Source organism: Danio rerio, chromosome 7, assembly GCF_052040795.2.
Source record: "Danio rerio strain M-AB ecotype USA chromosome 7, GRCz13ab, whole genome shotgun sequence".
NCBI classification, from domain to species: Eukaryota; Metazoa; Chordata; class Actinopteri; order Cypriniformes; family Danionidae; genus Danio; species Danio rerio.
The window spans coordinates 22,756,110-22,769,542 of NC_141027.1; the positions used below are offsets into that span (position 1 = coordinate 22,756,110).

General features: G+C 33.7%; 2 protein-coding genes across 6 annotated transcripts in view; both read left to right on the forward strand.

Annotated features, from left to right (window-relative positions):
- Positions 1–13,433, forward strand: part of ugt5g1 (UDP glucuronosyltransferase 5 family, polypeptide G1) — a 62,947-nt gene that overhangs the window by 42,538 nt on the left and 6,976 nt on the right. For 3 of the 5 annotated variants that reach the window (XM_087259837.1, XM_087259836.1, XM_087259839.1), the window contains one exon: positions 8,738–8,867. The gene's annotated coding sequence lies outside the window, so the exon portion shown is untranslated. Of the gene's footprint in view, positions 1–8,737; positions 8,868–12,247; positions 12,304–13,433 lie in introns of those variants that run through there. The other 2 variants (XM_087259835.1, XM_087259838.1) reach the window with 1 other exon arrangement.
- On the forward strand, positions 2,706–6,251 carry ponzr4 (plac8 onzin related protein 4). Its single transcript, NM_001327980.2, is given in 4 exon segments — positions 2,706–2,745; positions 2,978–3,104; positions 4,545–4,699; positions 5,453–6,251. Coding segments are annotated over 3 exon segments (381 nt in total). The 5' UTR covers positions 2,706–2,745; positions 2,978–3,001; the 3' UTR covers positions 5,576–6,251.

Consider the following 13,433-nt stretch of genomic DNA (forward strand, 5'->3'; position numbering starts at 1 on the left):
GATTCCAAATGCTGAAAAAAAAAAAGTTTTTATTTTGCTAGGAAACTTCTCTTTTGGGATGCTTTTTTTCTGTTAACCACAGATTTGAAATGCAAATTTGGGAAGGTGTTTTCACGTGTTGCATTTTTAAAATGCACATTATAAGTGATTCAAACTCACAGTATTGCACTTGAGTTTGTGTGGATGATTTTTGCTTCAAAATACATTTGATTTTGTTTAAAAGCAGTCATCACAGTCCTGTGCCTCAAATTACACACTGATAATTATGATTTAGTAGTCACATAATAAACCTATAGTGCTTTCCCAGGAATTGCTCAAATTAATAATTGTTAGAATGAATAAAATACTGCAAATAAAACTAGTATTTATAATTAGATTTACAAACATTGTTTTTGGTACTCAGATGTGGCACATTTCTGCAGGTCACTTTGTGTATCTTCCTCATTCATTTATTTAAAAGAAATATCTCAAAATGGATTACGCCTGTCAAAGTATCTTCAAATGTGATACAGAAACATCTTAAAGTATAAATGTTTAAGTTTAGTGTCATTTTTGGTTTCTATAATCTCTGTTTTAATTAACTTAGTGTGAAATATTTAGTCAGTTTTAATTGATTTTAATATAAAATTGTGAAACAACAGTACATTTTTTTGTCTTGAATAACATTCATGTATGTTCATGTTTTGAACACATGGCGACATTTTCTTTACTTTAACAGATTTGCTTCAGTTCAAAATGAAATATAAAATTTTGTCCAGTATTTTGTGTTATTTAGTCATTTTCATCAGAAAGTAGAACACATTATTTTTATTTTTTGTATTTTTTTATTTTAACAGAAGCCTATACATTAATATTTATTATAGTATTCTGTGTTATTCAGTTATTTTGACAGAAACCTGAACATATTATTCAGTTAAGCAGTACACGTGCGCATCTTTTTATTAGTCATTTGCAGATGGCTAGCAGATGATTTTGAATGCACGTGTACAGCACTGTTTTCTGCTTGACCGTAAACGCTACTTCACATACCAAAAGACTGGGAAATGTAAACAGAGACACAATGTACTGGCATTTAATGATATCTGGTCTATCGTTATCATCGTCAGTACTGCTGGAACAATCAAATGTTTTCACACAGTTTTAATACAGTGTTCTTGCTTATTATGAAAAATACTCTTAACTGAGGTTTAATCAATAATTATGTTATCATTGCAATGCTGCAACAAATAAAACCCTGTGTCTATATAAAGATTGTGACGTTAATCGTTTTAGTTAAATAGTTGACAAGTTTTTATTTTTGTTTTTAAAATTTTCATTTTAGTTACATTTTTATATATATTTTATCTTAATTTATTTTTTATATTTATATTATCTATTTTTGTCTATAATCAAAGTAGTTTTTAACTTTTTATAAACATTTTAAAATCAAAATTGTTAACCCCTTTAAGCTTTTTTTTTTTGATTGTCTGCAGAACAAACCAAATAGAATATACATTGATTTGCCTAATTACCCTAACCTGCCTAGTTAACCTAATTATCCTAGTTTTGCCTTTAAATGTCACTTTAAACTTTATACTAGTGTCTTGAAAAATATCTAGTCAAATATCATTTACTGTCATCATGGCAAAGATAAAAGAATTCAGCTATTATTATTATTATTATTGCTTTATCTAAGTAACGAGTAAAATAACGCATTACTTTTAAAAATTCAAGTAATAATATTAAATAATTTTTAAAGGTAAATGAGGGTTAAACAGTGTGTTGTTAATTGCAGAGGGAAAAAGAAGAAAAGAAAAAAACCTGCAAGTTCTAAAAGAGGTCAGGTCTCAGCCAGGTCAGAACGCAAATGTAACTCAAAAGTAACGTATTACTCACCATAAAAGTAATGCAACTAGTTGCTTTTTGGGGAGTAACTTAATATTGTAATGCACTACTTTCTAAAGTTTGTTTCAACTTTTACTAATACATCCTTAAAACTGCATTTTTCAACATTTAATTACTGAGCAAGCATAGCATACTATAATGTTGTATTAGTCAATGTCACTTAATGCATTTACCAACATGAACAAACAATGAACAATACACTTATTATTACAGGATTTGTTAGAGTTAGTTAACATTAGTTAATGAAAAGTTGTTTATTGGTAGTTCACAATCATGAATTTAGATTGTATGAATGCATTAGTAAATGTTGAACTATGGTTAATAAATGCTGTAGAAGTACAGTATTGTTAGTAAATACATGAACTAATGTAACCTTATTGTAAAGCGTGACCGTGACCTAAAAACTTTGCTAATGAATTAATATAATCAAATGAAATGCTATTTCTATGATCTTTCCTAATATTTAATAAATACTTTTTTTGGATTTAGTTGACTAACAACATCGTTTTAGGTACTTTCTCGTAATTTCAGAATAGTCACTTAAAAATAACAGCTTTACCGCTCGCACGAAAAGAACCTAAAGTCCTGTGCATTTGGTATTTCTGGTCAATTTCCAGAATCTATTGATCTCGCATACCTGGCATTATTGTCATTACTGCCATGCTCCAGTCTGATGAGAACACAGCGGCAAAACTGTCTTTGATAAGCATCCTTCACAATGTGCGTACGTGTGTATGTGTGCATGTGTGCGAGTGTAAACCTACGTGTATATACATTCCCCAATTTCTCCCTCCCCTTCTACATAAAGTGACAGCATCTCCTCCGAGGCGTCAGACGCCTGAACTTGCCTCTTTGTCACAGGTGAGACCAAAATCTGCTGCAGAAGTTTTCTGGGGTTTTAAGAGTTGCTATTTTGCTTTTTGAAGGCTGCTTTGTAAAAAAAAATGTATTTAAAAAAGTTGATCATTTATTTGTTTGTATTTTATGCATTATTATTATCATGTAATATTTTTTCCGCTGACTTTCACAGTGACATTTGTACTATTTGTTAAAACTTTAGAATCTTACTTATGTTTTGCTTTTGGGATTTCAGAGTTGAATCAGACAAACGTTCATCATGGCATCCAAGATGATAATTCAGCAGCCCAAGCCTCTGGTTGTGGCTGCAGCATCGGATCAGTGGAGCACCAGCATCTGCGAATGCGACAATGTCAATGAATGTAAGTCACCCTGTGTTTAGTTTTATTTAATTTATCCAAAACGAAAATTCTGTCACTTACCCTCGGGCTGTTCCAAACCTGCATGACCTTTTCTGTTCTGTTGAACATCAATGTCAATGTGATTGAAGAGAGCGTTTCTAGAGCACTGAAAAATAATGTTTAAATATTGTTTGTAACCAAACGTATTCAGTATATACATACAATGGTAAATCAACTGGAACTGTTTTTTAACATATTGATTGCGTCTGTACAGTATAACCACTGTTATACTGGTAAATACAATACTTTTACTCTGTAAATACATAGGTTGAGCTATGGTTAGAGTATCAAATCCATGGTTAATTTGTGTAGTTTCTAATTCTTTGTTAGTTTAGCAGAACTAAAGTTAACGCAAAGGTGCCATAGAATGAAAATTTGGATATACTTGGGTATAGATGAATTATTGTATTTATTTATTTATCAGCATCCCCAATAAGCAATGGGGATGAGCCTAAACAATGAGCTTAAAACACCATTGTTTACTAGTTATCATGTAAAATTGTGTAAAATCCTGGTGAAAAACAGGCAGCCAAGACAAAACACCAACTGTTACATTGCACATGGGATGATTAATTGCTTGTTCCAGGCACCATTTAAATGGCCAAAGTTTCCTAGTGAGATTAAAACAGTGATTTTTAGACCTTATTTTTAAATTTAGTTTATCTATGCTTGCATTACTTACTGTGTATATTGGACTCTTATTTTGTATACAGGACCAGCAGGACATTAACTTTGTAAACTATTGCATTAAATTACAGCTCGCACAGAATGCTAAATAGGGTAAAGATTGGTTATTATGGGTAATGGTAAAGATGTGTTTAACTGGATCTTTTGACATTTTAATATTGAGAAAATTGAGGAGTATTTCTAATGTGGCTCAGACATGTTCCCATTTGCTATGAGACACATTATACTGCTACATGTTAGTGTTTTAATGCATGTTTATGCATTTTTAAGTTACTAAGCTTTTAAATTATGATTATTTTACATGTGTGTATTTCAGAGTAGACCTAAATCACCACACTGTATGTGTGTTTGTTAGAGCAGACACCGACAAAAGTTGGAGAGCCTCAGAGGAGAGCTCATTAATATTCTCCTTTCCAAATACAGTCAAACCTAAGTATTTCATTCTAGAGGTAATTCCTCTGGCTAGAAATGAGTATATAAAACTCTTTCTTTGGAATTTCAACTTACCAAAGTCCCATAACTATCTCTGTGTAGATATCAGAGAACAGTGCACTCTGTGGCATCTTGCAGGGGAGAAATGAGCTGTAAGAAATAAAATGGTAGAAACACTATCTTCAGACACATTTACAGTCATAGCAGGCGCTCTAAAAGCTGACTGTCTAGCTGTTTAGAAAGTATACAAGAACAGTAAAATCAATTGTGGTGTTTCTGCAGGTTGTTTCTCCGTGTGGTGTTTCCCTTGTTTCGCCTGCATTACAGCCAGAGATCACGGAGAGTGTCTGTGTCTCCCTCTGCTGGACAGTTTCGGCTGTATTCCTCCAATCACGCTCTCCATGAGGGTTTCCACACGACGACGATACGGCATCAAAGTAAGAAAACATTTGGTTTATGAACGTAAAAGGCGGCATAGCTTGATGATACTTTTAAAAATGTTCTAGTAATCTCTTATTATGAAAACATGTTTGTAAATTACACACTCAAGGCAGTCACTGCCTTTGCTTAAAGTTTATTAAAACTAACTTAAAACATAAAGTTAAATGTGTATACCTTGAAAAAAGGCAGATTAAATGGTTAGTTCACCCGAAGATTTTAACTACCACATCATTTACTCCTTTATGTAGCTTTAAACTTTTATGAGATTCTTTCTTCTGTTGAATACAAAAGAAGATATTTTGAAAAATGATGTTTGATGGTATCCACTGACCTTCTATAGTAGGAGAAAATGTATATTATTAAACAATAATATTGAAGTCGTTGTGTACCATCACCTAGCATTCTTCAAATTATCTTCTTTTATGTTCAAATGAACAAAGGAACTTAAATAGGTTTTGAATAATTGACGAAAACCTAAATTATGAGAGATTTCACTTTCAACTGTGCCTTTTACTTTAAGAAGTCAATGTAACAAAAAAACATGCTTATATCATTTACAGTATATGTTTAAGAACAAAAAGTTGTCTTTTTTGAATTGAACGTTTTCGTTGGGAAGACCTGAGAAAAGTAGCTTTATGTGGTTTGACATGATAGCTGCAGCACTCTATTATCATATCCATCACATTGTAAAAGTGTTCGAGGACCTTATATTGTTTCTCATAACTCATAACTTGTCCTCCCGCACACAGGATTCAATCTGCAATGACTGTGTGTACACTTGCTGCTGTGGGCCGTGCTCGTGGTGCCAGATCCGACGAGAGATGAAGGCAAGGCTCCATCCTGTCACTCTGTTCAACAACAGGCCAAACTAAAGATCACCATCACCCTCCTCATCTTCATCATTATCACTTTCATGGCAAATTCTCTCAGTGCTGCTTGTCCTTATCAGGTCACAGTCCTGTTAGTCCAAAAAAACACAAATCAAAAAACAAAGACTTGCTCATTCTGCGGGTTTAATCACAGTTTTTGATCTTCCTCCTACTCACACTGACCTGAGATCAGCCTTTTCTGGCGTGGCCGTGAAATGAGTTTTACATATTGTCCATGTGCGGCTTTAGTTCAGGATGTGAAGAATTCTGAACAATGGATTTATCCTGTGAAACATGAAGTTTTTTATTTAATGTTGAAATATGTTTAACATATCAACAATTTAGTTGTATTATTATTATTATTATTATTATTATAGATTGTTGTTGATTTTATTATTAAAGACACAGTGTATACTTTTTTAATCTGAGATGTAATCTTATTCTCACTGTAAACTAACTGTATAACTCTAGCTGTTATATTGAGCCATTGATATGTACCATTGGAGGTTTGATATTAGAAAGTGTTTGTAGTGTGTGTGTGTGTGTGTGTGTGTGTGTGTGTGTGTGTGTGTGTGTGTGTGTGTGCGTTTGTGCAGATTTGATTCACACATTGATTTGTAAATAATTGAATGTAGCAAATATAAATGTTGAGGATCTCAATAAAGCCGATTATAATCAAGCTGGTGTTTTGTGTTTTATTTAGAAAAATCTGTGCACTCTTAGGTTTTTTAAGCAAATATCTAGCTTAATATTTTATAGATGCTAAATTGAAATGAGTTCATATAATTTCAATACTATTATTTTTGTCCATTCAAATGTTTTACCGCTTAGAATAAATGGGAAACAAATTATTGGAAATTTTCGGCTTAGTCCCTTTATTATTCTAGGGTTGCCACAGCGGAATGAACCACCAACTTATCCAACATATGTTTTACACAGCAGATGCCCTTTCAGCTGCAACCCATCTCTGGGAAACCTTCATACACACTAATTCACACACATACGCTACAGATAATTTAACTTACCCAATTCAGCTGTACCACATGTCTGGACTTGTAGGGGAAACCGGAGTGTAAACAAATTCCATTCATTTGAATAAATATTATAGAGAGACAGCTCAGTGGTTAGCACCTCACAGCAAGAAGGTCGCTGGTTCAAATCCTGGCTGGGCCAGTTGTCATTACTGTATGGGGTTTGCATGTTCTCCTTGTGTTCGTGTGGGTTTTTGGTGCTCCGGTTTCCCCCACAGTCCTATATTTAAAACGTGCTAAGTGAATTCAGTAAACAAAATTGGTCGTAGTGATGTGTGTGAATGTGAATGAGTGTGTTTGGATTTTTCCCAGTACTGGGTTGCAGCTGGACGGGCTTCCGCTGCGTAAAACATATGCCAGAATAGTTGGTGGTTCATTCTGCTTTGGCAAACTCTGAAATAGAGTCTGAGCCAAAGGAAAATGAATGAAGGAATTATTATAGAGATTTAAGTACTTTACCAATATTTCTAAGTCTAGAAGTCTAGAAAAGGTCATATGTTCATTTTAGTAAAGATTTCTAAAAGAGAATGAAACTGCAGTGCATGTTAAACAGTCTATTTGTTGATGGTGCATTTGTTAGACTATTTTGACCTTTTTTAGACCCACATTGAGGTCCTTTTTGCATGACCACAGATTAAGGACCCTATACACCCGGCGCAATAAGGCGAAAGACGCATTTGGCCCGATTTGTTGCTATTTTCAGACCAGCGCAAGCCTAATTTTCCTGCCTTGTGCCACGTTTTTTAAATAGTAAAGCCCCACTTTGTGGGCTCATGGGTGTGCTGATCTATAAAGGAGTGTTAAGGCGCATTGTTAGCACGTTACTATTTTGAGCATCTAAAATAAATTAGATGCACTTTAGACTTTGCATCTAGATTGTTAAAATAAAGCCATAAGAGTCAACTTCACACTACAATGTCCTCAAAAATTGGCCTATAGTTTATAAATGATGGCTCTGTAGATGTCAATCGCCAGAATTACAGAAAAGCTACAAATAATATGTTATAATACCTGGAAGCCTATTTGTAAAAAGATATGTGTGTTACGTCATTCATTCATATTAACCAGGGGTGTCCATACTCAATCCTGGAGGGCCGGTGTTCTGCAAAGTTTAGTTTTAACCCCAATCAGACACACCTAGGCAAGTTAATGAAAACTCTTACTTGGGTTTCTAGAAACATCCTTGCAGTTGTGCTGAGGCAAGTTGGACCAAAAATCTGCTGGACACTGGCCCTCCAGGACTGAGTTTGGACACCCCTGATATAAACCTTTTAGCTTAGCTTAGCATAAATCATTGAATCGGATTAGACCACTAGCATCTCACTTAAAAAAAGACCTAAGGTGCTGTGTATTATATTTGTATCTGCTGCAGCTATGCTACAACAGTAAAGTTTATTGATTATTACGCCAAAATAAGAGAATAGTTCCTATATAAGCCTAGAAAAACTGGTATTATTTATGTTATCAGTCTTAGTACACAATCTAACTTCAAAAAAACCAAGCTTTAAATAGGAAATTTATTAAAACTTTTTTCATTTTTGAGCAAGAGGCTAATGGTCTGATCCAATTTAATGATCTGTGCTAAAAAAAAATCAAAAAGACACGACACAGAGATCATCTCAACAGATTCAAAAATGTAAATGTAAAATCAGCTGTTTAACTGTTGGGAAGTTGTTAAATGAGCCTATATTCAAGAAGAAAAGTGGAATGCTCCCTTAAGTGATGTTTGTTTTATTTAAAATTGACTTATGTTTTAATTGTTATGTATGTGATGTAGGTTTTATTTTAATTAGTATTTGATTGTGTTCAGCACTTTGGGCAACGTTGTGTTGCAAAAAATGTGCTATACAAATATACTAACTAAATTAATTTTCCAGAGCAGTAGTACCATGTAAAAATGCAAAAGCAGCATCTACAAATGTATTTAAAATCTTAAATGTTACTACTGTAAATATACTCTGTCAATCAGCATTGAATATATATATCTACAAACATTACATTTCAGCAGCCTCAGTTTTGTCTTGTGATTGCACTGACCAGTTAAGCACCAGAATCTGTGGATGTCTGTATGTTTGAGCTGAATTCATGCATTTCATTTGTTAATATATCTGTATTTTTATTGTTGTTCCTACAGGCTGCTTTGCCATGTGATGCTCCTCTTTGGTTTACTTATTCCACAGCTCTGCCCCGAATGGCTGTAGTACCATCACGGCTTCAGTATCTTTGGCCTCCAGGCTTCTGTGGGATATCTATATGGCCTACAGGTAACCTATGACTTGCATCCTAACAAAAAAGCACATTGCATAAGTCTGTAGGTTTTGGACCTTATCATTGACAAAGTCATTTTAGCATAATGCCTTTTATATAGCCTGTATTTGTTGAACATAGTAACAAAAGTCCAAAGATGATGTGTAGTGAACTCTGACCAGCAAATTTTTATAACCAATAAATTGTCAACATGACCCTTACAAAAAATAAATCTATGACCAATAGACGGTCAACTTGACCCTTACAAAAATTAACTGTGATTCTTCTAAGCACTAAACCAAAAGCATGGTGGTTTATACTTAAACCGTGCTAAATTGTAACTACAAATTAACCTCAGTATTGCAACAGTCACCATAATTTCTCCAAAATATTTAGTGTGGTATAATTAAAAACGTTTAAACTGCTGCAACCTAAAGTTGTGTAGTTACATTAAAGCGTAGTAGACTTTTTTAAACCGTTTATTTTTACTTTCAGTTCAATTGTGCTTTAAAAATGATGCCACAGGTTGTGATATATTGTTATAACAGATTGTTATATCGTCATATAACGACAATAGACATTTCGGTGAATGGTTAAGTGTTGTGAGACTTTTAAACAAATTAAAAATACGCAAACAAGTACCTTTAAGTTGCTTTATTAGTGAATATTTCTAGCTATTTCACATTGTAAAATAAATATGGCAAAAAGTCATATAAACATATGTGTTTATTTATGTTTATGTTAAATTAACTTATTTTAATCAGTTATTCAGGTAAATTAACTGAATTTAATTTATACAAAGTTTAACTTGATTTTTTTTGTCAGTTTAAGTAGTGTAAATTAAAATGAACAGAAACATTCAACAAGACAAAAAATAATGACGTTTTTTTGGTGCAGATGAGCTCGGGACGACTGTTCGTTCGTTAATTTTTTCATTCGTTTGTTTGTTCATTTTGTTCTTTCCGTTTGTTTCGTTTTATTCATTTCATTTTACTCATTCTGTTTGTTTTGTTTATTCATTTGTTCGTTCTTTCGTGCATTCATTTGTTCTTCCGTCCGTCTGTCTATTCTTTGTTCGTCCGTCCATTCATTTATTCGTTCATTAGTTTGTTTGTTCGTGCGATTTATCAATTATTTGCTGGTTTAAACATTAAGGTTTTTATTTTTTTATTTGTTTGTTTGCTTTTGAATGTGTGGTGCTTCCTTAATTGCTTTTCTTATTTACTTTACTGTTTACTAAACGATTTAATGGCTGGGCAAGAAAGAGCCAGCATATCCTTAAAAAACAATTATTGGAAGCAGAAAAATAAATTAGTACTAATGATTAGTTTGAGGTCTGAAGGGGACTCAGTGGTTAACACTGTTGCCTCACAGCAAGAAGGTTGCTGGTTCAAGTCCCAGCTGGGCCAGTTGGCATTTCTGTGAGGAGTTTGCATGTTCTCACTGTGTTTGTGTGGGTTTCTTCCGGGTGCTCCAGATTCCCCCACAATCCAAAGACATGCGCTATAGGTGAATTGAATAAACTAAATTGGCCGTAGTGTATGTGTGTGAATGTGTAATTGTATGGATGTTTCCCAGAAAAATTTCCCTAGGTTGGAGCTGCAAGGGCAAAACTGTGTAAAACAAATGTTGGATAAGTTGGCGGTTCATTCCACTGTGCAAGCCGTGATGAATGAAGGGACTAAGCCAAAGGAAAATGAATGATGATTGATTTTTTTTTTCCATTATAAAACTATTTTTTACTAATAGCAAGTATATAGAGCTTTCGGAATTGTCAAAATTAATTTTGTTCCCTCTGCAAGTCCTTATAAAACTTGTGAAATATGTAAAAATGTCTAAATGTAAATTTCCTACATCCCTAGGTGATATTTTGCCAATTATTATGGGTCAGAGCTTTTGGTATATTTTCCTTCAAAATATATCAGCTGTTTATACAGAACACTAAAGAAAAAGACTTTTGCTATTTTTTTCAAACTACTTATTTAAAATTAGTTGAAACAACACAATGCTGAAGGTTTTTTTTTTTGATAGACAATTTAATTGTTAAATCCTCTTAGTAAAGTTTATTTATAAACACATTTTGAGAGGATCATGTGCTTATGATTGTTCTCAGCTGGTCCCACATCAGCTCACGATTGATTCTCCAATCAGAGGATTTCTAACTTACTATAAATGACCAGAGTTTTCTTATCTCAATATCTTCATCTTGAAGGATCCTCCCTACCCATGCTTACTCCTCCTCCTTTCCAGATGGGTGATACGGCGGCCCAGTGATTAGCACTGTTGCCTTACAGCAAGAATATCTCTGGTTAAAGTCCCTACTAAACCAGTTGACATTTCTGTGCGGAGTTTGCTCGTACACCCCATGCTCGTGTGGGTTTTCAAATGTCTTCACAGTTGATTCTGCTATTTTAATTTTATGTTAATTGTTTTATATTCAATCCATTCATTTTATATTCAAAGTTAACTTAATCTATTTTGTGTTAGGACAATAAGAAGGAACTGTGCTGAACCCAGCATTTTTATAATGTATATCTGTGTGTATCATTAGTAAAATTGTCAAATGGTGATTTTTGCCACATCAACTATCATGACAACCCAGGCAAACGAGTGGGTGACCTCTCAGTGACCTCATCAGATTAACCCACAGTGGAAGCTGGTTGAGATTGACAATTGATGAGTGAATAGATTTTTTTTTCATGCTGTAGGAGTTGGACATTGACACTGGAGACAGTTATATCACTGTCACTATCATAAACGCATGATCGCATTATAAAACTACAGACTTTATTCAGGATAAGGTGGCACCCATAAAATATGAGAAATAATTCAAGAACAATTCTCAGTGAGCTCCAAATATAACATTTGTATTCCCAGAGGCAGAGTGTTTTTGTAGCAGGTAATATGAACTATAGAAAGTAACAGAGGAAAAAGGAAGCTGTGGCCTTGTGATAAAGTCCGTGAAGTGAGTCATAGCCTGGATTCGTGGTCACCAATTACACCTGCCTTTGTTGCTGTTGGCAGCTCGCCGTTTCTTTCATACTTCTCACTATACAGCAACCAAACCTTAATGTTTGACATCTTTCCAGGATAAATCATCTACAAGTTGTTTGTGCTTTTTTATGAGAAGATCACACAGCTAGTTTGGCTTGTTTGGTTAGGATTTCGTCATGCGTCAAAGACATTTGTTAATCTTTTTCAAGCTCTGTTTTCACAAGAAGATTAAAGATGCATTGTGAAGGTTATTAGCTGTTGTATCCAGGTGTTTTAAACATTAAATGAAATCGTAAGTTCTGTACACCACTGTTTGAGCTTCAAAATAACACTGAACGTTTGAACTTTGAACAGTCGGTATAGATCATAGCTGGAAAACAATGTGCTCTGCTCAGCCAACTGAACACTGGAAAGTCTCGCTTCTTAACGAAAACAAGACTTTTACATGAACGTGAACAAGTAAGACTTTCACAAAGATCTTTTTAAACCATTCTGTGTTTTAAAGTTTCTGATTATTTTCATTTCTGTGTAAATTTCAAGATGAACATTTGACATATTTACCTCTGAATCTAGCAAATAAGTGGTTACATTCATTTAAATGCCAACGTACACTTAGCACTGTTAGCATGTAGTTAAACATCTTGCTGCTTGATGGATTTGATAGTTTTTAAATAATTTCGTTTGACAAATCATACTCAATGCAGTCCGCTATTACTTGCCAAAACATGTAGTAAAAGTACAATACAATACAACACAAAACTTTTTTGTCAGACTTGCATCTGAATTTGGTCTTATATAACAGCATAATAAATACTCCTTACAAAGAGACAAAGACTAATACAAAAAAAATTTACACTGACCTTATTCAGCTTCAAGATAGCCTGATGTACTCATGACTTTTTAATTTCATGACACTTTAATTCAATTGTTTATAATTCATGCCTCAACACATGACTAGAGTTTGAAATGATGTTTCTTGCCAGCCTTGTGAGGTTCTTGTAATACGAATATGTCATATAATTTCTCAAGAGGCTTTCCTATTATCTCTGAACAGATTTTAACCTGGTTCATCAACTTTGTTTTTAGACTCACATACAGACTCATATACTGTAGTATCTGTTACTCAAATTCTACAAAACTATAAGTAATAGAAGTTGTATTATGCAGTCAAAATGATTCCATCTTATTCCCTGCACAATAAAAATGTATCTTACGTCAAAGATGTTTCCTTCCAAGGGTGTTTCTAAGTGTAAGTTAAATTATTTGCCATTCAAAGACTATACATTTAAAATGTTAGATTGATATAATGTGGGAACACGTAACATGAATAAATGCACTGCTGTGAATTGAAGAAATTATGGTGGCCAAGAGAGCTTAATGTGCTGCAGTTTAAGAAAACACATGCAATTACAGAAAACAGCAGCAAAATAAGAAAAGATCTTTATCAGTTTGACAGCACACATGCTGCAAATCCTCACAACACAAACACAAATTAATAAAACACACTGCATTTTCCCACAACACAAACAATTTATGAAAACATGCTGCATTTTCTCATAACACTTGCAAAAAGAATGTAACACACAATG